This window comes from Odocoileus virginianus, chromosome 2 (genome assembly GCF_023699985.2).
Source record: "Odocoileus virginianus isolate 20LAN1187 ecotype Illinois chromosome 2, Ovbor_1.2, whole genome shotgun sequence".
Classification (NCBI taxonomy): Eukaryota; Metazoa; Chordata; class Mammalia; order Artiodactyla; family Cervidae; genus Odocoileus; species Odocoileus virginianus.
In genome coordinates, this window is record NC_069675.1 from 93130204 (window position 1) to 93155819 (window position 25616).

The window sequence follows — 25616 nt, forward strand, 5'->3', positions numbered from 1 at the left end:
TATGCCAGGGGACCCTGAGAGGCTCCTAACAAGCTCCAAAATTTTTATGATTTTAAGGTCCCTTCTCTATCCACTGAGAAAACAAACCGAGCTGATTATGTCTTTCTCCAGAGAGAAAACAGCTGGAAATGCCTACTCCTTTTGGTTTTTAAAGGTGCATTTTAGACAAGGCCTCCCTGTGGCAGCTGGAGGACACATTCTCTTTTCTTCTCTGGTCAGTGCCTAGGATGATGCTGTGGCAGGAGGGCTGGCGTGTGCGTGGCAGTACCCAGGCTGGGCTGAGGGGTTGTGTCCCAGTCCTCGCAGGACCACCTTGAGAGCAGGCCCAAGCCGAGGCTCCATGCTGTCCTTTCCTGGGCCTTTTAGAGAGTGACCCCTGCACCTCTTTAACAGTGACCTCTGTAACAGATCTGACTGACGTGTGTGCAGATCTGACTGACATGCGTGCACAGGGCATGCAGGTGAGGAAGAGGTCAGGGACTCGTGAGTGTGAGGAAGAGTAGAGGGGGGAGGGAGTGCGGCAGCAGCCCCAGGACCCCCGGGCAGAGGGCCACAGGCAAGGCCGTTTGGCCCAGGTCTAGTCACAAATGTCACCCTCATGGAAATGCCCTTAGGTCTGGCCAGACGGAGGGAGACAGGACAAAACCCAAGTGAGGCGCCAGGGAAGCCAGGAGCTTGCCTGGGCCTCATCACTCAGGCTCTCAGCAGCCTGGGTCTGGCCTGGGGCCAGCCTGTTACTGTCTGGCTGGGAACAAGCTGGTGAGTGCAGCGTCAGATAAGTGGCCATGGCCGCCTCAGCCCCCCGGGGAGGGGCATGCTCCGGGCCGAGCCACCGGGACAACAAGGAGAAGGGAAGGTGGCTTTGAGGCTGTGAAATGAGAGATTTAGAAGCTGCCAGGGCGTGAGCGCCGAGGTGCTTAATTGCAGAGGTGTCTCTGGCTCTGTGATGTCCGTGGACCAAAGGAACTCTCAGAGCAGAGAGGGAAGTTTCGTCTAAGACCAGAACCTGCTCCAAGCTCTCAGCACAGGCCAGCTCGGAGCTCTCTGCCGACTGGCTGGAGAGACCGTCTGCCTTTTCCTCCTGCCCAGTCCAACACCAGGAAAGGGGAAGGCCTCCCAGCCTCCCTGTAGCCTCTGCCCACCTCTTTCAGCTTGCGCAGCCAGGTGTTCAGTCTGGGGAGGATGGGGGATGGGCCTCGTGTGGGAAGCTCAGTGGTCAGGTGAGTCACAAGAAAGCAGTTACCAACAATCGGTACCAACATTTGGGAGGGCTTTGCTTAAAAAAAAAAAGTTAATTATAGTGCATTCCGACAGTCTCCATGATAAAATCACTGCTGTTCCCTCCATGCTGGTGGGCTTCCTTCAGTGGGAGGGAAAGGGATTGGTCGCACCCAGGAGCCTTGGAATGGGCAGAGCCTGGACTGAATTATGCATGTGAAGAAGCAGTGGAGCTGGGCCACTTGAGGGGCCTCGGATAGGGCCAGGCCCCTGGGTCTTTGCACGGACTTAATTATCTCCACGGGTGACCCACTGGTAACTCAGTTGCCCAACTCCTGAGTCCACCTGGTAAACTCTTACAGATCTTTCAGGAGGCAACACCGACATCCCCAACTCTGTCCAGCTTGTCCCTTCCACTTCAGGCGGACTCAGTCACGCCGCCCTGTAGACCTAGTGCCGTAGGCCCTTACACGCCCGTCTGTGGTCACCCAGCACCCTGTAATGCTACCATGGTGACTGCCCAGCCCATTGTTTTCACTGCATTCCTGATTTCAGGCACTTTGCTATGTTGGTCCCACAAGTTCTCACAGCATTCTGGAAGTGTTGGCCTTGCAGGTGCTCCCTCTCAGTGAAACCCCTTGTCAGATCTGAGGTGCTGATTTTGGGGTTGAGAACTGGTAGGCAGCAGACGTGAGGTCGTGAAGAGTCAGACACAACTGAGTGACTAAGCAGAACACACAGCACAGATGGGTTCCAATGCATTCATGAATCTGCCACCTCCCTCCAGACTAAATTCCTAAAGGTCAGGACTGTCTTTTTCACACAGTCCAGCACTGTGATTGGCAAAGAGGAGGGATTCAGCTATTGTTGGCTGCCCCTACATGATGTATATTGCGTGCCTGATTGCATTGAGTTTCCACAGCAACCCTGTGATGTTATGACTCTTGTCCCCATTTTACAGAGGAGAAAAATGAGGCTCAGAAGAGTTAAGTAACTTTCTCACAAGCGAACAGTTAGCAAAAGGTAGATCCTGGATGCAGACTTAGGTCTTTGTTCCTTCACTATGTATCTGCCAGCTGAGTTCAAGCTCAGGAATGTTTTGGGATTAATTGAGCCAGAAACCAGAGATGCTTAAGCTAGAGGAGATCTATTGCATAAACATTGAGGTCAGCCTGCCTCATGTCGGAATTACAATATTCAGCTGAGCCTTCATTTGGTGCCCACGGGCACGTTTTACCCTCTGCGTGTTCTATCAGGTGTACTAGCGTACTCTGCCCTCTCTAGTGGAACTGAGCCTGGTGGCTCAGCGGTAAAGGATACGCCTGCAATGCGGGAGATGTGGGTTCGATCCCTGAGTCGGGAAGATCCCCTGGAAAAGGAAATGACAACCCACTCCAGTATTCTTGCCTGGGAAATCCCAAGGATGGAGGAGCCTGGCAGGCTGCAATCCATGGGGTCACAGGAAAGTTGGACTTAGCAACTGAACAACAACAAACAACAAATGAACCAGTCATCAGCTGTAGAATGCAAAGCTAAACATGGACTATCTTTTATTAATAAATTTCAATCTCCTGTTTCAAGATAAAGAGACCAAGATCAGAGGGAAACTCATAGCTGCCATGTAATGAAACTTACCATGGGCCCAGAACTCTGCCAACCACGCCTTGCAGTATTTCATTTAATCCTCAGGTAGGCACTATTTAAACCCATTGACAATTGACAGATGGGGAAACGGAGGCTCTGGGGGCAAAGTGACTTGCCTAATGTCCCAGAGCTGATCGGTGGTGAAATCAGAATCTGAACCCAGGTCAGCCTGTTCCAGAGCACAAGTCCTCAGCCTGCACACCCAGCAGGGGGCTTTGCTGTGAGCGAGATGCCCTGCCCTGCACTCCGCCCTGAACCTGCAGACAGTGCCGCCCTTGTCTCTCACATGGGCCACCCTCCTGCACTCAGGTTCAGTCCCTCTCTGGAATTAGCAAGAAGCTGCTCTTCCCAGTACTGGTGGTTATTTTCAGCAGTGTGAAATAAGTGTAAAACAGGATATTTGCAGTAAAAATATCTCCCTGCTTATATAACGAAGTGGTACAAATGTCACTGACTTGAAGCAGATATGTGATTACTTTCTGCAGAGACGGATGTAGTCCTCACCCACCAGCCCGTTTGGAAGACTCACAGGTCCTGGATGAATAACCCTGGGGGCTAGACTCATGCTCCCCCCGCCAAGGGTGCAGATGCCCAGAGTCCTAGCGCACAGAGGTGTCAGCCCCAGCTTTAAAGTGAAAAGCCTGAATTCAGACCCAGTGTGAGCAAGTCAGTCATCCTCTCAGTTACCCTTCCATAAGGAGCCGCAGGGGTTACAGAGGTAACATACACGAAAGTGCCCGGTGTCAGTGTCTGGGTCAAGCTTCAGAACCTACCAATAGCCCCATTCCTCCCCCATCATGATATTCTGAGAATTACCATATTTTAAGATGAGAAACGTATTTAAGAGTGTGTGGAATCATCACTGAAAATTCTAGACTGCAGCAGACTCTAGGAAATGTGTGGCTTTAGAAAGTGCTTCTTCCTAGGGAGGGTAGGCCGCTCCCTACCACATGTTCATCCTACTTCTGCTGTGATAACACTTTCTCTTCCTCTGGTCTGTTGTTGCTTCCATGAACATTCACTGAATGTTGGTTCTGTGCCAGGCACATTACGCGCACTCATAGGAGCGCTCATCCTATCTACCAGCACAGAGCACCTCACGCAGAGCCCAGAGAACTCAGGCCTGGGGTTTTTCCTAGCAGAAGTCAGAAAATATTTGCTGTCTTCTGACACTCCTCCATTTCCTGGTTCTACCTTGGGGCATCCATCTGAGGACCATGGCCTCCCTCTCACCCCGCCGGCTCCAGCAGCTCGGCCCCAGGGACCGCCAGGGGATTGCACAAACCTTTGGCCCAGCTTCGGCTTACTGCTATTCCTCCCCCGCTTGTGGTCACAGCCAAGAGAGGCCCGGTGCCCAGCTCCGAGGCCCAGATATTGCGGGGTTCTGCAATGCCAGGAAGGACTTACCCGACGGCTTGTCTGTGGAGGACGGGAGGCTGGTGAGGGTAGGCATGGTGGGCAGAGGGGGCGGCAGCACCTTCAGGTTCTGGTCGCTCTGGATCTCGTTGGTGGAGATCTGGTTGATGATGCGGTTATAGGGGGGCGGCTGGTAGACGCGGGGCGGGGCGGCGGGGGGCGGCTGCGGCACGGGCCGGGCGGCGGGCACCCGCTGGCAGTGCTCCTCCAGCTGGGCGATGATCTCAGACTGGTTGTGGGCCAGCGTGGCCAGATGCTGGTACTTGTGCTCCAGGTCCTTGTACTTGCTGGCCAGCTGCAGCATGTCAGCCGTCTGGTTGAGGATGCGGTTCTCCAGCTGCGAGAGCTCGAGCGCGTTGTCCCGCTTGCGGATGATCTCGTGCAGGAGCTGCATGTAGAGCTGGGTGACCCGCGAGTTCATGTTGCGGCTCTCCTTGCGCAGCAGCTTCACCTCGCTCACGATGCCGCCGTCCACCTCCACCAGCTGCTGCAGCGTCTCGATCTGCCGCTTCTGCTTGAGCAGCTCGTTGTTGAGCAGCTCCAGCTCCTGCTTGTGCACCCTGTTCTCCAGGAGCACCTCGGGCTCCTTGGAGTTGACGCAGATGGCGCCCGTGACCCGCTGCTGGGGCACGATGAAGGTGTAGGTGCACTTGTCCGGGGACTCGCCGGCCCGCTTGTACCTGTTCAGGTAGACGAACTCGCCGGGTGAGCCCTCCTCGGTGCCCTCCAAGCCATCCTTCTGGCTCGCCGCCGCTCCCAGGGCAGCCAGCAGTCCCAGCCACCAGCACGTCACGCACAGCGGCCTCATGGTCCTTGCACACCGGGGGTTCGTTTTTGTGAGCAGAGCCTACGAAACCCTGAAAGTAAACAGAAGAGCAGACTCAGTAATGGTTATGTCACAGCCAGCGGCCGGTGCCATAAATGAGCTCAGCCTTCTCGTTGGGCAGCTGTTTCCAAAAAAGCTGCTTCAGGAGGCAGCCCTTCTGGGAGCCGCAGTAGGGGACAGGAGGCCTGGCAGAGGTGGAAAAGATTCGGGAGGGCACCGGGGCATGTGCAAGGCAGCAGGCTGAGGCCCTGCCACTCCTGGGGCCAGCCAGTGCCCACGGCCCTCTCGTCGAGCACCTGGCCTGGAGCCCGAGAACCATAGGAGGGCAGACTGAAGCTGGGAGGGGAGGCAGAGGAAGGCTTGGCCTGTCTCTCTCCTCCTCCGCCTCAGACTGTTAAGTCTTCCCCTGGATGTGGCCTTTGTAACACCCATCACGGATGAGATGAATCTGAACTCCGTGTGATCTCTTCATGGTTCCATGCTCCCTGAGGGCCAGCACTGTGTCTGTTTCCATCCTGTATCCTCAGGATGCTGCACTCAGGAAGCTGTCCGCAAATGTTTGTTAAATGAATGATCCGCTAGGCGTGGTATGGGACGTGTTCGGTTTGTAGTGGACAACGTCAGTGGAAAAGATGCGTCCAGTCACGTGGCTTCAATCTGTGTGTTAGCCAAGCTACAGAGCAGACAACTGAGCTCTGCTAAATGCACCTATTTTCAACAGGCAGTACCCACACTATCCCCATCACTGCAACATGATTTAGCCAGGTGGGAGCAGGAAAGAGACACGTGTCACCAGATTAGTTTCAGTTCTGTTCTTAGACCACTTGTTCCTTCCCCAGATATCCATGGAACACCTGGGGTGTGCCAGGCAGTGTGCTGGCTACTGGAGGTGCAGCTGCAAACAGGACAGAGCCAGCCCTGCCCTCAGTGGGCTTACCCATCATCTCAGAGCCCCTGAGTGCCAGGAGGCAGACGTGGTGAATGCGATGGGAGGGTAGAATGGGGAACTGACCTAACCAGAAGGGTCAGGAAGTCTTCCCTGAGAAAGTGACCTTCGTGCTGACCCCAGAGGGATGAGCGGGAGCAAGCCAGGCCAAGAGGGAGGGGACAGATATGCGCAGCTCACTCCTCCCTCTGCCCACTCAAGGACGTGGCTCTGGCCGCTCTTCCCCAGCTCCTCGGCCTGATCACTTTTTCCCTATGATCGTGATTTCTTTCAGCTTAAAAGAAAATCCTCACTTGACCTCATGTCCCTTCTCCAGCTACTGTTTCATTTCTCTGCTCCCCTTTTAGCAAAACCCTCTGAAGAGTTGCCCACACCCTCCCCCACCATTTCCAGAAAGTTCTCTCTTCCTGTTCTCTCTTGAGCTCACTCCCATCAGGTCTGCCCCCTCCCCTCGGTTCCAAGTGTCCTGGACAGGATCACAGGGGGCCTTTCTTTCCAGACCAAAGGCTCAGTTCTTGGTCCTCATGGATGTTTCGCCTCTCAGCACTGCCGGACGTGGCAGATCACTCCCTCCTGGGACTTCCTTCCCCAAATGCCACAGTTTCCTCCCACCTCACTGGCTGCTCCTCAGTCTCCTTTGCTGGTTCACCACGCCCCCTTCCCAGTCCTGTCCTGGGTGGGGAGGGGGTGGCAGGGCTCAGTCCTCAGACATCTTCTGTACCTCAGTGATCTCATCCAGTCTAGTCTGAGGACTTCTCCCTGCCCCTCTGAGTCCAGACTCATGTGTCTAACTGCCTCTTTGACATTTCTGCTCAACTACTCTACTGCTACTGCGATGGGCACCTCAGCCATAACTTATCCAGAAATGAATTCCTGGGGTTTCCCAAGTCTCCATCCCAACCTGTTCATCCCAGTTTTTCCTAGGTTAGCGAACGGCGACTCTGTTCTTCTGATTGTTTGGCCAACAATCTTGACGTTGTCGTTGACTCCTTTCTTCCCATCATACCCCACGTCTAAGTCACCACCAGATTATCACAGCAATATCCTGGGACTATTCTCAGGATCCTACAGCTTCTCCCCGCCTCCCCTGCTACAGCCCACCTTCACCTCTCGCCTGGACCAGACTGGTCTCACTGCTCCTGTCCTTGCCTTAACAGGCTGTCCTCAACCCGGCAGCCAGAGTGAGCCTTTTAAAAAAGTCAGATCAGGTCAGTCTGCTGCTCAGAGTGCTCTGGTGGCTTCTCGTCTTGGAGAAGCAGCTAACAGGTCTCTAAGGCCCCCCGCTCTGGCCCAGTTTCCTCCCTGACCTCATCTCCAGCTCTTCTCATCCTCACTCACATGCTCCAGCCACGCTGGCCTCCTGGGTGTTCTTCAGGCTCGCTGATGGCGAGGGCCCTTTGCACTTGCCCCAGTCGAAAACACTCAGCCGCTTCCTTGATGCGTGCTCCCTCCTCACTGCTCTCAAGTCTTTGCTGAAATATCACCTTCCCAGTGAAACTTTCCTGGCTTACTTAAAATTGTGACCTCGCCACCTTCCCCCTCCAGAGTCCATGTCACCATCAGACATGTGGTGTCTATCTACCCATGCCTGTGAATGAAAGCTCTCTGAGAGCAAGGGGCTTGTCTGTTTTCATCACTCCCCCCCACCCCCCCACCCCCCCCCCCCGCCCCCACAGTGCCTAACACAGGAGCTCAGTGAGTATTTGTACGCTGAATGAAAAGACGCATCCACCAACAGCTGCTGGGCAGTGGGGAGTGCTAGGAAGAGGCAGGCAGGGCCAGAGGAGCCCAGGGATGCCTGAGGGGCATGCACAGGAGACCACGAATTACGTTTACTACTGCTGTCCCTAACGTCCACTTCCTGAGTGCCTGTTGTGTCCCTTGGCCTGCACTCAACGTTTTGCAAGGGTTTTCTGCTTCACTGAATTCTCCCAGTGTCTTTTTTGGTAGATACCATTGTTCTTTCCATTTCCATGAGAAAACCGAGACTCAGCGAGGCTAAGTGACTTGCTTAATCTCACACAGCTGGAAGGCAGCAGAACCAGGACTCAGTCCCAGCCTTCTGTACTCAAACCTTCAACTCTTAACGACTGCGTAGAAATTTTCTTGATCTGGTTTCTAGTAGTAAAGTGCTAGCATCACGACTTTCTGATTTCACGATAGTTTACACTAAAATAACAACCACCACCCAGAACCGGAAGGTTTTGTCTTTCCCAGACCCTTTTGGGGGCTTCTCTGGTGGGCAGCCTGGACAGCAGGAGGTTGCAAAACAGATCCTGTGCTCCCCAGGGCCACAATGAGCTGTTTTCCACTTGACTGAGAAAGCCCCAGCTTGGTTCCAAAGGCCAGTCCAGGCCTTTTGGGCCAGGCAGAGAAAGGTGTTAGGAGCCTCTGGGTTGGGTTGGGCCGTGAGGTTAGGGCTGCAGTGACGTTGGTGGAAACGGGGCTGAGTTTGTGAGTGTTTGCCTAGTTTCCAAGCTCTTTAGCTGCTCCTGTGCCTGGGCCACACCCGACCCACAACAATGGTGGGGAGCCGCCCTCTCAGCCTGGGCGGCTCACCTGGCTCTCTGCTCTGTGATGCTGAGTGCAGATGTCAGCGAGGGCTCCCCTTGGCCAAGAAACTGCCACGGTCCCAGGAGACAATTTGGCTCCAGGCCTTGAGACCTGGCGGGGTGGCAGTGTTTACCGTTGAGTCCTGTCCCCTCCCAAGTGTGGGCTTGCACGGCTTCACTGGGCAAAGCTCTGTGCCCTTGGACTTAAGGTCCTGAAGGCAGAGCCTCTTCTATGAGATGGGGTGATCCAACCCCTCTCCCACACTTGGTGAGGGCCGTGGACGCGCTTCCAAAACTAGAGGTGAAGACGTCGCGATAGCCGCATGAGAGCTGCAGCTGAGCCAGACGACAGTGTGTCATTTGCCGGCACACACTCGGGGGCCGTGTGTCCAGCACGTGCACGTCTCCTTGGATCCCACCATTTCTCCCCCCAACCCCTGCCCCAGGAGCTCCCGCGGCCAGCAGTCTCATTTCCCAGAGGAGGGCCTTGTTCCATGTAGCAGAGCTGGACCTGCCCAGGAGGTCTGTCTGGCTTCACCTCCCAGCCCAGTGGTTGGACTGGTCCTGGTTGTCATGGGGTCCCTAGTGTGCAGTCTTCAAAGAGCGTTTCTTGCAGTTGTTTGATTTAAAAGAGAAACAAACTTGATGGTTGTTAACACTCGTTCAGTTTTTAGGTTCACAAGGCCCGTCGCGTAACATTATTTCGTGGAATCACCACGACATTTGGAGTATTCTGTCCATTTTGAGGGTGAGGAAACCAAAGCCCAAGAGGGTGTCAGGTAGCCTGCTCCCTGTTGGCATTGCTGTTGGTGGGAACAGTTGTGAAGCCGCGCAATTTGGGGTCTTACTGTCACATTTCCATGAAGCCTGGGCTTGGCAGGAGTGACACGGAGCCAGTTGTGGTTACAAGAAGGGTGGGAAGGAACCAGGGCACTGTCCCAGGGAATCCAGTGAAATTGGTTCCCCCAGGTTTATAAAGGGGGGCACCAGCACCCAGACAGGTAAGTGACTTGCCGGGAGCAGATGGCAGACAAGAGCCAGAGCTGCCTCTGTCAAGAGCTGGGGTCAGCCTGACACCAAGGGCTATGTCCCCTCTGCCTTAGAGTAATTGACTTTCCTTCAAGGTTCCCGCCCCCTTCCTTAGCTTTTTTGCAAGTTTGGCAGATCTTAATGGGCAGTAATGAGTTTGCTTACTTTTGCTCTCTTGGTATTTATTCAACTAATTGCATCCCAGGAGAAGGAACTCCCCCCCAACACCAACCCCCAGCATTCCAACCGTCTTAGGCCTGGAGAAGAACTCGACTCCAATCAAAGAGATGCTCCTCAGTTTCTTCCTATGACCAACAGAGGAAAGCAAATCCAACTGTTTTCCTTGGCTTCAAAAGGAAAATAAAAGCGATTCTTGAAATTGCTTTTCCACATTGTATTGTGAGGAGTTTCCATTATGCACGGGTTTCCCTCCCCACAAGCAGGGCTGGTGTGACCAAGCCACGTGCCGGGCTCTGCGCGCCAGGAGGCCACCTCCCCAAGGGCTTGGGTCCCACCCAGCCTCCGGTGGGCAGCTCTGAGCGTCCCTGCTTGGCCTGCTGTGGTGGGGCCACACACGGTGTGTCCACGTCCCCCTCAGCACCACAGCCCTGTGAGGGGCCACTCTGTGGGAAGAACTGTTTTCATAAGACAGAGCTGTGGGTCCTACCCTGCGGCAGAAGCTACTTTCCTGGGGTCATCTTGTGAGTTCTCACCGCAAAGGGTAAGAATAAGTAAATTTCAAAAATAATAGCGACAGCCAATTATCACTGTGACCCAAACACTTTATAAGTATTGTCTCACTTCATCCTCCCAACAGGCCTGGGCGGGAAGCTGTTATTTCAGGGTGGCCATGCATGGTGACCCAGGTTGTATACTATGCAACTCTAGGGAGCACAGCTCACATTCCTGGTCTTTGTAGTTTTGTATATTTAAATCACAGCAGTGTGTTCTAATTCTCACAAAGATGCTTTTAAGACTAATGGCAAAACTGACAGTTGTTCCTGTTGCAGGCAAGGAAGCTATTAAGATTCAAAGTCCATGAGTCATTTTGTCCTAAGTCATCAGCTTATCCAAGTAGCAGTCGGTAACAGAATCCCAACGTATGTCTGTGTTGAATGTATAAAAGTGACAGGGAAACCCAAGAGAGATTGTTCCCTGGCGGCCACGCCCCCTCTGAGGCAAGGAGGAGAACAGGAGAGCTCTTGGGACCCCTGGGACTGCTGACCCCGAATTGAATCAGCTTTCAGGATGGTGTTTCATCGTTAGTCCATGTTGTAGTCCTGCCTGGGGGCTCACAGAGCCTGTCCCTCTCTCCCCAGCCTGCCCTGCCCCATCACTCTGTGATCGCAGATGGAAGCCAGGTAGGAGTCCAGGCCAGAGGCCCTGCAGGAGGCCTGGGCAGGGGGCCTCTGCCAAGGCAGCAAGGGCATCTGGAACTGCCCCCTTGGCCCAGTGCCCAGCTGGCCCCTGACAGGAAGCCGGGAACTTGAGCTGTGCTTGAGTGAGCTTGGTGGACCTGAGCATGAATCATGATGTTAAACCAGCATCAGGACAGAAAAGAAAAAAAAAAAAATCAAAACTTCAAAGTTGACGCACGGTTTTTCCTTCCAAAGCTGGTTATGAGATACATGATGTGCCAGTCAGGTAGTACCAAACCAATTGGTAATCTGGGATGACAGAGGGATCCAGATAAAGAAATATTCCAGAAGATACTGCCCTACAGGGCCCAGCTGACCACATGACCAATAGGACAGATAATAACAGCTATCGTTTGTTTGTTACAGACTTTGGGTGTGCTCAGCCGTGCTCTACCTCATTGAACACCTTATGAATAGGGGACTGGGCATGCTGGTTGGCCCCCCTTGAGGCCTATTGTCTTATTAATTATTAATAGCACCCCATTTTATTCTCAAAAGTGTCCTCGTTGGGTATTAAACTATTTAGTCCCTTACCTAGGAGACAGACATTATTATCTGCATTTGTAGTAGAAGAAACCCAGGTCCAGAAACGTTAGGTCACTTGCCTAAGGTCCCTTGAAGGAAACATCGGGACTGGGAAGTCCACGTCAGCTGCAAGGTCTGTGCCTTCACTTCGATCAAGAGCACCTCCCCAACCCATGTGAATAATAGTGCCTGTCTGTTTGTTAAATGGTCGGGATGCAGATTCCCTCTTAGTCATTCTTGACTGACAAGGTAGAAATGGCTTTCAGGTCAGCACAAGGGTGAGTCTTGTTGGATGGTAGAAACAGCTGCTTGGTCATCCAAGTGGTGAGACCCCAAAATGGACATCTAGAATGCGCAGCAGTGTCCTCACCTTAGAAACCCTGGGGAAGGAACTGTGCATCGCTTGTCTTGGTGATTCACCACCAGCCTGGAGGCCAGGGAGGGAATAACCACATCTCCAACTGCCATCCCCTCCCAGCCCGGAAGCCTGTGAATCATCCCCACCAGAAGGCAGTGTGGGCACCCAGGGGGTCTGGAGCTGATGGCTAGACCCTGCCAGTCCAGCTCTTATAAGACCTTCAAATGAGTCGTCTGTCCAGCCAGCCAGCCAGCCCTCCATCCCTTTAGCCTTCCCAGCCAACCAGCCATCGTGTGTTGCTACAGTCAGGGTCCAGCCCTGTCCTGGGTGCTGGGAACACGGGCTCAAGCCAGAGAAGCAGGGAGTGTGGGACTGTGCAGATTTGCTGGGAAGAGCAGCAGTCGCACTTGCCTGACGCGCCTGCCCCTGTTGCGTTGCTGGCTCCGGGGCAGGGCTGAGCTCATGGAGGAGGTGGGTTGTGGTCATCCTGTGAGGTCATCGGGTTAGGAGAGGATGTGGTTCAGCGGCGGGGAACGGGTTGCCTTTGCCAGGGGACAAGGATGCCGCTGTTCCTTTTCCGCAGAACATTATTTTGGGGCCATCTTGAAAGGTCCCAAAGCCTGCACACTGATCCCTCGGGTGCCAAGAGCCCCAGCCAGCAGAGCAGAGGCGGAGAGCCTGCAGAAGCCATTTCGGAGCCCGGCTCCCGAGTTGGCTGCTGCATTTCCGGCCGTGCCTCGTGTACTCTGCAGCATCTGATCTGGGGGGAGCCTCCGACGGCAGGGAGCGGCCAGGGACCGGGTGGACACCAGTGCCCCGGGCGGCTTCCCGGGAAATCCAAACCTTGCCTGGGGCTGCTCTTCCAGGCCAGGCTGAGTGGCTGGCCCTACGACCACCTCGGCCCTGTTGCAGAGCTCATCCCCAGCACAGGGACGATGAGCATGCGCCTCCGTCCCCGATCCCAGCAACTCTGTAGGGCAGGGGCCATGATTATCCCCGTTTCACAGATGAGGAAACACAGGTGAGGGTGGAGCTTTGCCCAGACCTCAGAGCTCCCAAGTAGTGGAGCTGGGCTTGGAACAGACGTGTTGACTCCAGAACCAGCTTCCTTACCCACACGGGCCTTGCTGGCCTGCCTACTGCTCCAAGCCTATCTTTGTAAACCTCACAGCTGGCCCCATCAGTGTCCTGCTGGAAGACAGAGCCTGTGTTGTCTTGCCTCCCTGCCCCTGCACATGCTGTTCTTTCTGCCTCGGCACCTTCCCCATGTCCTGCCTTCCTTGCTCAGTTGACCTTCTCTGTGAAGCCGGCCATTCTTGGGGAGGGGGCCCCCTCTCTCCTCCAGCTCCCAGGAGCAGCCCTGGCTGCTTCCATCACAGCACCCGAGACCCAGCTTGTCTTCATCTGGTTCTCTACCCAGACTATGGGCTTCTTAAAAGTGGGGTCAGGGTGGTAGCCAGGATGGCACCTGGGTTACTAAGTAGGAATTCAAGGCATTCACTCATTGCACAAACTCCCTGAGCGTTTCCCTGGTGCCAGCCACTGTGCTGGGGACCGGAGATAGAGCAGGAGTGAGGGAGGTGCCTGCCCTCAAGGGGCCACAGGAGTAGATGAGACAGAGAGCAGGTGCTGCTAACATTGGGTGTCAGGGCCCCCGCGGGGCGGCCCACAGGGTTGGGAGCACAGCTGGGGTGGAGCGATGTGGTGCCTGGAGGCGAGAGGGTCGTTCGTCTGGGTCTGCAGCTCCCTCCTTCCTTCCCTCCCTCTTTGATTCATTCAGATCCCTTCCCTGCCTGTCCCTGAGTGGACCCTGGAGGTGAGTGGTGACTGAGAAATTCCACTGTCCACTGGCAGAGCCTAGAGTGGGACCATCTCTGGCCGGACTTTGGTCGTTCCTGGAGCCAGGAGGGTCCTCAGGCATCTCTCAGAGACAAGAACTGAGTTCCTTCTGGGCTTTCCTGAGGTGGTCTTGGGCGTGCCTTTCTGGGGAAGGTTGGGGGGCTCTAGGGCTGCTGGCCTCTAGAAAGGCTGGTTTCTCCAGAGTGTTGACCCGACACAGTAGCTTGATTGTGAGAGGCCTGGCTCCCCCCCCACCCGGCACGTTAACATGTCTGTGATCAGAGTGTATACTTACAGTTGATGTGTACGTGTAACAGGACATTGTAGCATTTTAGCCCCCCTCCCAAGGCTGTTATTAAGGCAATCATATGGCTTGGAGTTGTGTGGGAATGTGGTTTTTGTCACAGAAACTACCCTCAGAACGAGGTTCTGCTGTGACCCTTCTACTGCTGCAAACTGCTTGCTGCCAGGGTCTGAATGACCCCTCTATTTGGGGTGTTTTATATAAATTCACAAAAAAAGAAATGCTATTCAATGAATTGATTCATTCTTGAGATTCCCGCAGTGTGTTTGTCCAGGCTGGCAGTGGGCTGGGGCGGAATGAGCCCAGATCTGGGTTTGAATCCTTGCTTTTTTGACTCACCGCTGGAGAGAATGTGGCAGAGGCGCTGCACCCTCTGACCCTCAGTTTCCTCTTCTGTAAAATGGGACAGTACCACTCATCTCACAGGTCTCTCTTAGCGCCACACGCCTCCTCCCTGCGAGTCTCCCACTGCTGTGAATTAGATTCGCCTTCTGCCTCTTCCCACTGGGCTGTGGGCTCAGGCAAGCAGAACCCCTCCTCCCCATCTGACTGCTCTCAATCGAGATGGGTTCAGGTGAAGTGGACTGCGACTCAGAGAGAGGCCGGAGGCTGAATGTGCTTGCCTTGGGCGGGGCTGCTCTGTTTGTTCTGCTGGAGCTGCCAGTCGCAGCTCCTGGGTCTTTTCTTGGGACTTGCTCAAGTGTGGCCAGTGCAGGCTGTGAAAACCCAAGCTTGGGTTCTGCAGCCCTTGGAGTCTCCAAGCAGGGACTCAGGAAACAGTCCCTGGATGACTGGTGGCCCAAGGCCCTGCCCCCCCCACCCCCGAGCTGATGCAGTTGCATGGTGCTGCCGTGAGGGGTGGGATGGGTGAGGGGCAGCCATACAGATCACCAGGTGTGCAGGGTTCAGAGCTAAGACAGCCTGGCTTGGAATCTGGTCCCACCTCTCATTAACTGTGCTACTGCAAGCATGCTTTGTAGCTGTGATGAGGCTCAGTTGTAAGAGGGGTGAGGCCTGTACTGTCTCAGAGGTAGACTTCTAGGACAAACAGATGACGCACCCGAATCGGGTGAGCACATGGCTTTCAGATGGAGTGGTACAGCATCTCTAGGACACCAGCCAAACCAAAAGGTTGTGAGACGCTTTAAACAGGCTAATGAAGTGAGACGGGGAAAGGCATGGCCTGCGGAGCCACACCGACCGGGGTTCAAGTCCCACAGAATCACCAACTGTGTGACCTTGGTGCTCAGGTTGCTCACCGTCTCTGAGTCTTTGTTTTGTCCTCTGTCAAATGGGATGGTAAAACTGAAACCTACCTCCTGAGGTTGTAGCGAGGATGAAATGAGATGTGTGTGCCTTACTTAGCCCAGTGGTACTTAGTAAATCACTGTGGGATGGAGGAGTGGAGGAAGAGATAGCTTAGTTGCTCTTCCCGGTAGGTTGTAGTGAAAACCCCTCCTGGACCATGTGCTTCACACATCTTTGCCTGCCTTTACTGGGTAATGAATGAGCTCACTCGTGTTAGGCCCGTGAGGTCAGTCAGAGCCTCTGCTTAGCCCAAGCTGTCCAGGTGGCACTAGTGATAAAGAACCTGCCTGCCAGTGCAGGAGACATAAGAGACATGGGTTCAATCCCTGAGTTGGGAAGATCCCCTGGAGGAGGGCATAACAACCCACTCTGGTATTCTTGCCTGGAGAATTCCATGGACAGAGGAGCCTGGCAGGCCATAGTCCAAAGGCTCGCAAAGAATCGGATACAACGGAAGTGACTTGGCACACACACATGCCCAGAGAGCAGAGTGAGCCACTGTGGATCCAGTGGCTTGAGCCAGGAAACCTGCAGCTTGCACAGCCCCAGAAGCCGTGTGCTGGAGAAGCGCCTGTTCAATGCCAGCTTTTCCAAATGCTTCCAAGAGTTCAGGGACCACTGAGAGCTTTGGGTCACAGGAGGGAAGCCATTATCCTGTGCTAAGATGCACCATTGTTGGCCCGTATGAAATCCACCGGACTTGGCCATCTTGTGGGTGGATTTGGTGATTGGGGTGCAGACTCGGGGAGGGGTCGCTGCCTCTCCTCTGCAACCCCAGGACAGGCCTGGCATTGGTCCTCCTGCTGTGGACCCTGGAGCAGTGCGGCGGTAGCTCACTTGCCTCGCCAGCTGGTTCAGGCGACGGGACCAGCGGGCAGGGGAGCAGTACCCTGCGAGGGGTAGGATGCTCTTCCTGTAGGGGTGGTATCAGAAGCACCCAAGGTCCTTTTGTTGGTACATCTGCACTCCTCCTCCCTGTGGGCTTCTAGGACTTGGACATGTGGCCCCAGACATGAAGCGCCCCCTCCACAGGCTCCTGGGAGGCCCTCCAGTGTGGGTGGAGGTAGTGGTCATAGCCTTGGCTGGGCCTTTCGGAACTTCCTGACAACCCCAGCAGGACGTATCCAGAGTCCGGGTCTTTGCTCTTCCCTCTGTGATTCTGATAGTTATGGCTCGTAATACTCAGAGACTGAGCACACCAGGCACTGTGCTAAGGCCTTCCAGGTCATGCTCCCTGTGCTCCTCCTGATGAGTAACGGTGTGTGGCTCAGAGTGCTGGCTCGGACACGGGTGCTGACACTAACCGTGTGGCTTTGGACACAACACTTAACCCCTGTGCCTCAGTCTCCTCACCTGTGAAATGGTGATGATTAACAAGTACCTGTGTTACAGGGTAGTTGTGGGGGACTCTACCAGTTGGTGAGCGCCACGTAAGTGCCCTGAGAGAAGGGCGATACTGTGATCCCATTTTACAGATAAGGAAACTGAGGCTTAGAGAGGCTAAATGATCAGCGGGTGTCACTTGGCCCATAGGTAGAAGAGCTAGGGTCTGAGCCTAGCTTGTGAGCCCTACCTCCCTCTGTCTCAATTTAGAAAAATACATGTGGGGAGCATTTGGCCAGCTTCGGAAGTGGCATTCTCAACTTTCCGCAGAGCCCCAGTGAAAGGAGATCCTTCTCTAAGTAACCGAACTGGCCTCTGGGAGCTCTCCTAATCCACAGCAGAGGCAATTGCTGACCCGTGACACACATATCACAGAGGAGAAGGGAGGGATCAGTGAAGAATTTCTGTTTGGAAATGTTATCTAACGAGTGCTTTCAAGGGACTCGGAATGTGGAGCCTGTGCTGTCCTGCTGCCTGGTGCCGGGAAAGCCTCATCCTCCGGGGTCCCAGCCAGCTCACGGACAGCCCGCTGTAGGGCCGGGGCCCTGTCCCGTCCCGTCCCCTGCGAGGAGGGTCCAGGTGTCCTGGGACGCACCGGGAGACTGGGGCAGCGCGGAGTCGCAGCCGCAGGCTGTCCCTCCGGGCTGTGGACCCCTCAGCTCCTCTCCTCCCGGGCAGGGGCGGGAGCGGAGTTTGCTCAGCCCCTGGGACGCACCGGGAGGCTGGGGCAGCGCGGAGTCGCAGCCGCAGGCTGTCCCTCCGGGCTGTGGACCCCTCAGCTCCTCTCCTCCCGGGCAGGGGCGGGAGCGGAGTTTGCTCAGCGCCCGGGGACCTTTCTGAACAAGGGTTCCTGGCACTCTCAGGACAGCGTTTGCTTTTGCCGTCGCCAGCCAGGGTGCATGGGAACCCGAAACAGAAAAACAACTTCCTGAGTCCTTGGGCTAGCCTGGCCGTCCGCGACTCCTGGGCCCACTGGCCCGTCAAGGGCACCGCTCCACACAGGCTCACAGCCGTGCACACACCCCGGACCCAGCGGCCAGAGCCCTGCGGGAGCCGCCTGCCTTCACCCCAAAGGCTCTTTGTCTGAAGGAGAGTGAGGCTTACTGATGAACCCCTCATAAGCCCGGCCATGACCTCACGGCCCCCCCCACCTCCCACCCCCCGAACGCCCCCAGCTGCCCAGGTGTCCACAGGTCCTGTGCCTGCAGCTGCCGTGCTGGGCTCCCAAGTGAAAGCAGGAGGACCCAGCTGCGAACACCCCCCTCCCCAGCCGGAGGGGGTCGGGGTTCTTGAACCCAGAGACCCGGGGCCAGTTGCTGCCTCTCAGCTCCTGTCCCTTGGGGTGCCACAGAGCCCGCCCCTTACCTCGTCCCTCCTGCCTGGCTCCGGGGCCGCTCCTCACATGCTTCACTCGGCCGTCAGCGGGGCAGCCTGGCCATGGCCTCCAGGAGGGGTCCCCAAGTCGCAGACCGGACCCTGCCGGCCGCCAAGTAGCCGTGCCTCACTGGCCTCTGCTTGCTCCACAGCGGGGCTCCAGCCGGGGGCTGGGGCTGGCCGGGGGTCCTGCCGTGCGGCTCACACCCTGCCTTCTCGCTCGGGGGCCGGCTGCTGCCCCAGTGCCATGCTCTGCAGGTCCGGGGCTCAGGCAGCACCACTCAGGGCTCGGGATCCATTCTCGGCTGTGGGCAGCAGCCTCACTTGAACTCCCAACTCCTTTGTGGAACCTTTACATGCTGCCGGAGGAAACTGTGAGCACAGCCTGACCCTGGTTGGCTGCAGGCACTTCTCTCCACCCACCAGTGCAAGAGGATCCCCCAGGCCCCAGAAAGGCTCCGGGCCTCCCCTCAGCCCCAGACAGAGGCGGGCCGCCCGGTGATGTCACACTAGCTCCGGCCCCAGCTGGCCCGGCCCCTCCCGCCCCAGCCTGCTTTGGCGGCCTCGCCGGGCCCCCCCCCCTTCCTTGGCATGAGCAGCCTGGCCAGCTCTGCTCGCCGGCCCAGCCGCTCCCAAAAGCCCGGGCAGCCCTGGGTGCGCTCTGCCGAGGCAGAGAGCGTCCCCGCTCACTCAGGTAATGGATTTAGATCCGCCCCAGCTGTGCAGGCAGCCGGGAGCCGGGTCCTCCCCTGGGTCGCTTCCCATCCCCTGCTCTGCCCCGAAGAGCCCCGGGTGTGTGGGGGGGTGGGGGGAGGGTGTAGGCAGGGCAGTCCCACACAGACCGCCTTTCCCCATCAGCCGCCCTCCTTGGAGACTTCCCTCACCTCTGAACCCTGGGGGAGGAGCCCCAGGCTGTCTTCTCAGAATTCAGCAGGATCCATGCTGTGAAGTTAGAGAGAGGCAGTGGCTCAGGACAGGCTGGGGGTGGGGAGGCGCCAGAGAGACGCTCAGTCCCGTCCCACCTGAGTGGCCTTGATTAAGTCACTTCGTCTCTCTGGACATCCTCTCGTGCATCAGTGAGTGAGCTGAGATGGGTAATCTACCTCCAAGGGCAGTGGAGACAAGCTCGTGAATGCTGGTAGAGTCAGAGCAGGAGAGGAGTCAGCCCTGGACCCCATGAAGTGAGCGATGCTACAGCCTCATGGGCGTGGGCAGGCCTGCTGGGGGGCACCAAGGCGAGTCCTGCGGAGCGGTGACCGGGGGCTGCTTTGTCCGCTGCCTGGACAACAGCCATGTGCAACATCGGTGGTAACCCTTCTTTCCTTTTTTAAAAAGTTGAGTGATGATGGTGAGGGTGGTGATGATATTTGAGTACCAGTTAGGAGAGAAACTTTAATGGGGCTCTCCACACCCCGAGGCACAGGGTGTCATGTTCCTGGTCTGGAGCAAATGGGTCCTCCAAGGTCCTCGCCTCCCTGGGATCGCCACTCCTGTCTTTGCAGGGAGCAGACTTTCCTTCTTGCCTCAGTTTCTCCCATCCTGCTCAGACCTTCTCCCTTTTCCATCTCTCAGTTCCATCCCTTTTTAGAAAGTGAGTCTTTGCCAGAAAACCCCAGCATCTTACAGCCTACCTCTTTAGCCAGACAGCTGGATGGCACAGAAACCCTCCGCACAGGGACCACGGGGGTGAAGGTGCCACTCACTCTGGATGTTCTGAAGGGCCTGGAGGGTCCTGGTGGAACCACGGCAGTGGGGCCAAGGCAGGCTGGGATGCGCCAGAATTCTCCTGAGCGGCACCCTTGACAGCCTGTGTGCAGGCATGGTCCCTTCTCTCCCTCCCTCCTCCTCCTCTCTCTCTTTGACTCTCTTCTCCAGGAAGTTTTTTTTGTTGTTGTTCAGAATCTGCTCTGGCTTCCCTGGTGGCTCAGATGGTAAAGAATCTGCCTGCAATGCAGGAGACCTGAGTTCGAGCCTTGAGTCGGGAAGATCCCCTGGAGAAGGGAATGGCTGCCCACTCCAGTATTCTTGCCTGGAGAATTCCATGGACAGAGGAGCCTGGTGGGCTACAGTCCATGGGGTTGCAAAGAGTCGGACATTACTGAGCGACTAATGCTTTCACTGAGCCAACACCAGAAAGGCAAAATTCCTGTCCTCACAGAGCTCCCAGGCAGGAGGGGAGGCAGACAGACAGACAGAGGTACACGAGAAGCAGTGGGCACGTGGAGTATCCGAGCAGGAGGCCTGAATAAGCAGCCAGGGCATGAAGCACAAAGTGGTGCTGAAACTTGAAGGGTGAGTCAGCAGGTGGTGAGGCTGGAAGGAGAGAATACTGCATCAGGTTCAAAGATGGCCCAGACAATATCTCCCCTCTGCAGTGAGACCCTGACACTCCTCCTGTTGAGAGGCAGGGTCTCTGCTCCCTGCCCTCTAGAAGCAGTGGGAGTGGCCCCGCCTGACCGCCAAGGCTGGGTGAAGAAAGGCCTGCCTTATTTGCTGGCACACCCTGTGTTGGAGCCGTGGGCCAGGCTGGACCTGGAGAAGTCCAACCGCCCAGAAGCCGACACGCGACAACCGTGCGTGTCGTAGGTCCCAGCTGGTAGCACCAACCCCCAGACACGGGAGAAAGAGGGCCCTCGCCTTTGAGTCATTCCCCAGCTAGAGTCTTCCTGCCGAGACCCCAGGCCTCAGGAAGCAGGGAGAAGCCATCCTTGTGTTCCATGTCTGAGTTCCTGACCCACAGAACCCACGGGGGAAGGAAATGGTTGTTTGAGGCCGCAGAATTTGGGTGGTGATTTGTTACACTGCAGCAGCAACAGGAGCAGACCCTGAGGCAACAGCAGCTGGGAGAGGCTGAGAGGGGAGCAGTCTGGAGGAGAGAAGGGGAACGTGGCGGAGGACGAGGCCTCGTCAGAGGGGGACTTCTTCCCAAGGACAGGCAGGAGCCACTGAAAGGTTCTGAGCCGAGCAGGCTTCCGGCCTGCTGGTATTTTTAAGGCCACGCTGTCACTGAGCGCAGACTGGACTGACAGGCCCTGCAGCTGAGGCCCCAGAGCCCTGAGTGAGTGGTGAGAGAGGTGACTGGGGAGGCCACGGGACCCCTGGGGCAGGGGAATTCCTAGGTTTTCCCGCCTCGGGAATAGGTGTAGCCCAAGTCCCTTGGTTGCTAAACAGATTTGCTTTCCCAGTTCCAAGCTGCTAGGGTCCCATGCAGTGGGAGAGGAGCACCAGGGTGGCCAAGCCCTGCCTTTCTTTGCTCAACTCCTGCCCTCTTGGTGGCAACCCCCCCGCCCCGGTAGTCAGGCACGGTGCTGGGGAGCTCGAGCTGGGGAGTCACATCCTGGTTCCCCCACCAGTAGCTCTGAGCCTCACTTAGCTCAAGTGGAAAATGAAGGTGATGTAAGAATTGACCTCAAAGGGCTGTTGCGAAAATGAGATAAGATGTGACACGTTAAGTGTGAGACACACTAGCTCGGACATGGGAGGTGCTCAGTGAACGTTGGTTCTGGTCGTTTCAGCTGTCTGGGAGCCCCCTGAGCTCTGGGGCATGAGTCGCGTGGGCCGTGTGGAGCTCTCCTCTCATCCAGCCCAGCGCAGAGGTGTGATTAAGCGAATGGCTGATGGGAGAGGGTAAACTGTGCTCAGATCCCAGCTCTGTCACTAACCTGGGCAACCTTCTGATTCTCTCTGACTGTTTCCTCATGTTCAAAACGGCAGTGATGATACTGACTCCTAGGGTTTTGGTGTGAGGATTAAGATGACATATCTGAAGCACTTGGCACGATGCCTGGCCCTCGGCCTTCAGCATCACTCAGGGAATTGCTGCTGCCGCTGCTTCCCCCTCCCGTCTCTTACCCCCGGAACATCCTCATCAAGCTGCCTGATGGCTCCCCCATCTCTCAGTGAGCGCCATCCCTGCATTTCCACCTGTGTGCCAAGTGTCATGTGACTGATGCATTTGAGGAGAAGGGAGTCTTTTTCTTTTTTGTACATTTTATCAGAATGAAAGAAAAGTGTGACATTTACATGGTGGCAGAACACCAGGAATCTTAATTGTGTCCCACAATTTGTATAAATGATTTCATGATTTTTCCTATCTTATCACATTCCTGACAGTTACAATCTCCCCCACACCCCACCATTGGGAATGTTGGGATGGTCTACTGAGATAACTGTGTATGTGGGTGTGGGGTGGTGTGGGAGTGCATGAATGATGTGGGTGCTTGTATAAACAGGGGTGCTTGGGAGGGGGTTTGCTGTATCTTGCAGCCTCAGAGTCTTAGTTTCAGCAGGATTTCAGGTTTCATGTATGCCAAATTGATTTTAGCAAGCACTTTTGAAATGCCTTTCCCTTGTCTTCTGGCTTACATTGTTTCTAATGAGCAGTCAGCGCTCTTCCTGTGTAGTTGTTTGTGTACATGGGAAAGGGGGTCTTCTCTCCTCTAACTTCTTTTAAGATTTCTCATTATCTTTGATTTTCAGCAATATGATGATGATGTGATTTTTTTTTTTTTTTTTGTATTTTTTCTATATGGGATTCACTGAGCTTCTTACATCTATGGGTTGGTATTTTTCACTGAATTTGGGAATGTTATGCGGGGGTGTGGGGGAGGTTAGAGGCCATTATTCTTTTAAATATTTCTTCTGTACCGTTCTCTCTCCCCTCCCCTCCTGGAACTCCACTTACACACTTGAGTTGTTCCACAGGTGACTGAAGCACCATTTATTTTATCTTTTTCAAAAAAATCTCGTGCTTCAGTTTGAATCATTTCTATTACCTGGCTTCAGGTTTGCTGATCCATCATTCTATAGTGTTTAATCTGCTCTTAATGTTATCCAAATTATGTTTTCCATCAGGTGCTGTATTCTTTTTGTTTTAGAATTGCCACTTGGTATATTTTTATGGGTCCCATTTCTCTTCTGAGATTTTCTATCCACTCGTTCATTCTATCCTTCATTTCCTGAAAATCCTGTACATATTTATAATATGTACGCATTTTAAGGGGCTTCCCAGGTGGTGATAGTGGTAAAGAACCTGCCTGCCAAGAGATGTAAGAGAGGCAGGAGACCTAAGAGACACGAGTTCGATCCATGGGTCAGGAAGATCCCCTGGAGGAGGGCATGTCAACCCACTGCAGTATCCTTGCCTGGAGAATCCCATGGACAGGGCAGCCTGGTGGGCTACAGTCCATAGGGCTGCAAACAGTCGGACATCTCTGAAGCAACTTAGCATGCACGTGTGTCTATGGGATTATCCAGGCAGGAATACTGGAATGAGTTGCTGTGCTCTCCTCCAGGGGATCTTCCCAACCCAGGGACCGAATCTGCATCTCTTAGGTCTCCTGCATTGGCAGGTGAGTTTTTTTACTACTAGCACCACCTGGGAATCCCAGCATATACAGGTGCATACACACACACACACACACACACACGTTTTAAAATCCCTATATACTAATTCCAACATCTGGGTCATCAGTGGGTCTAATTTTATTATTTCTCTTGATCATGGGTCATATTTTCTTGCTTCTTCACATGCCTATAATTTTTAAATCATACACTGGACATTTTGGATCCTACGTTGAAAAGACTCAGCATCTTACTGTCTTTCTCTCCAGAATGATATGTTTTGTTCTGACAGGCAGTTAAATTACTGGCGTATTACCTTGCTTTTGTGCAGGCTAGGTTTTTAGGTTTTGTTCAGGTAGGTGTATTTTGATTTTGCCTATAATCCTAGAGTATAACCCTTAATCCTGGGTTTAATAGTAAGGCATGACCTTTCTAGGATTAAATTGGGAGCCGTAAGTGTTGGCTAAGCCCTTTTAACTTGGCAGTGCTTGAACTCCAGACTCCATCTTTCAGGCACCTGCTGAACTTTCTGCCTCTCAGTTACTGCTTTCTTTTGGGCTCTATGAACTCTCTCTCTCCATGTGTACAGTTTAGGAGTCAAGTAAGGATTCAAGGGAACCTGTATGGTAATTTTGGAGCTCCTCATTCTGTGGCTGTCTCCTTTCTAGCGTTTTCCCCTTCAGTTTCCATCCTCAGGGTCCAATGTCTTCCTCTTCTTCCCAGCTGGTAACACTGCTGCATTCTGTTTCATCATCCTGTGTGTCACCACGAATAGGGAAATACCCTAATGTGCTTCATGTCTTTCAAGGACCGTATCCCCTCCAGCTTCTATTGGTTGCTTCTTTGGGTTGCTCTCAAGTGCTTTCAAGCAGTTGCCTTTTGTATATTGTCCAGCTTTCATCACTGTTACTGACAAAAGTGTTAATTCAATACAATCTACTCCTGCTTTTCAGGAACTGGACCTCTCCACATCCCAGTGGAGTTTGCCTTCTCACCCAAATCTTCTGTACACCTGCTTTTGTTGGTGTCCTACCATACACTAACCAGCTGGTGGGTGTCCTTAATTCAGTTGTCTGCCATCCCTGTTCTTGGTCAGAGTCTTCTGGAAAATATCAGCCCCAGTAATTTGTAGGTTGGTTCAACTCAGTGTACCCACCAGGACACTAGAAGATGAAAGAAATGTGTGTCTTCAAACGCCTTGTTAGAGCATCTGTGAACATCAAAGATGATGTGCTTTGCATTGTAGGGGACTGGAATGCAAAAGTAGGAAGCCAAGAGATACCTGGAGTAACAGGCAAATTTGGCCTTGGAGTACAAAATGAAGCAGGGCAAACAAAGGCTAACAGAGTTTTACCAAGAGAATGCACCGGTCGCAGCAAGCACCCTATTTCAACAACACAAGAGACAACTCTGTACATGGACATCACCAGATGGCCAATGCTGAAATCAGACTGATTATATCCTTTGCAGCCAAAGATGGAGAAACCCTAAGCTGTCAGCAAAAACAAGACTGGGAACTGATTGTGGCTCAGATCATGAACTCCTTTTTGCAAAATTCAGACTTAAATTGAAGAAAGTGTGGAAAACCACTAGACCACTCAGTTCAGTTCAGTTCAATTGCTCAGTCGTATCTGAATCTTTGCAACCCCATGGACTACAGCACGCCAGGCTTCCCCTGTCCATCACTAAATCCTGGAGCTTGTTCAGACTCATGTTTATCATGTCAGTGATCCCATCCAACCATCTCATCCTCTGTCGTCCTCTTCTCCTCCCGCCTTCAGTCATTCCCAGCATCAGGGTATTTTCAAATGAGTCAGTTCTTTGCATCAGGTGGGTAAAGTATTGGGAGTTTCAGCTTCAGCATCTGTCCTTCCAATGAATGTTCAGGACTGATTTCCTTTAGGATGGACTGGTTGGATCTCCTTGCAGTCCACGGGACTCTCAAGAGTCTCCTCCAACACCATAGTTCAAAAGCACCAATTCTTCAGTGCTCAGCTTTCTTTATAGTCCCACTCTCACATCCATACATGACTACTAGAAAAACCATAGCTTTGACTACATGGACCTTTATCGATACCTTTACCAACAAAGACCATTCAGGTATGACCTAAATCAAATCTCTTATGATTATAC

At 54.2% G+C, this 25616-nt stretch overlaps 2 protein-coding genes across 15 annotated transcripts in view; one reads left to right on the forward strand and one right to left on the reverse strand.

The window, feature by feature from the left end:
- The window catches only part of ANGPTL2 (angiopoietin like 2), a 36298-nt gene extending 17678 nt beyond the window's left edge, over positions 1–18620 (reverse strand). The window contains exons 1-2 of the mRNA XM_020874862.2: positions 18132–18620; positions 4270–5135 (exon numbers count right to left, since the gene is read on the reverse strand). Of these exons, the coding sequence (XP_020730521.1) occupies positions 4270–5086 (817 nt within the window). The 5' untranslated portion in view covers positions 5087–5135; positions 18132–18620. The remainder of the gene's footprint in view (positions 1–4269; positions 5136–18131) is intronic.
- RALGPS1 (Ral GEF with PH domain and SH3 binding motif 1) overlaps positions 1–25616 on the forward strand; it is a 299761-nt gene that overhangs the window by 178020 nt on the left and 96125 nt on the right. The gene's annotated exons all lie outside the window — the stretch shown is intronic.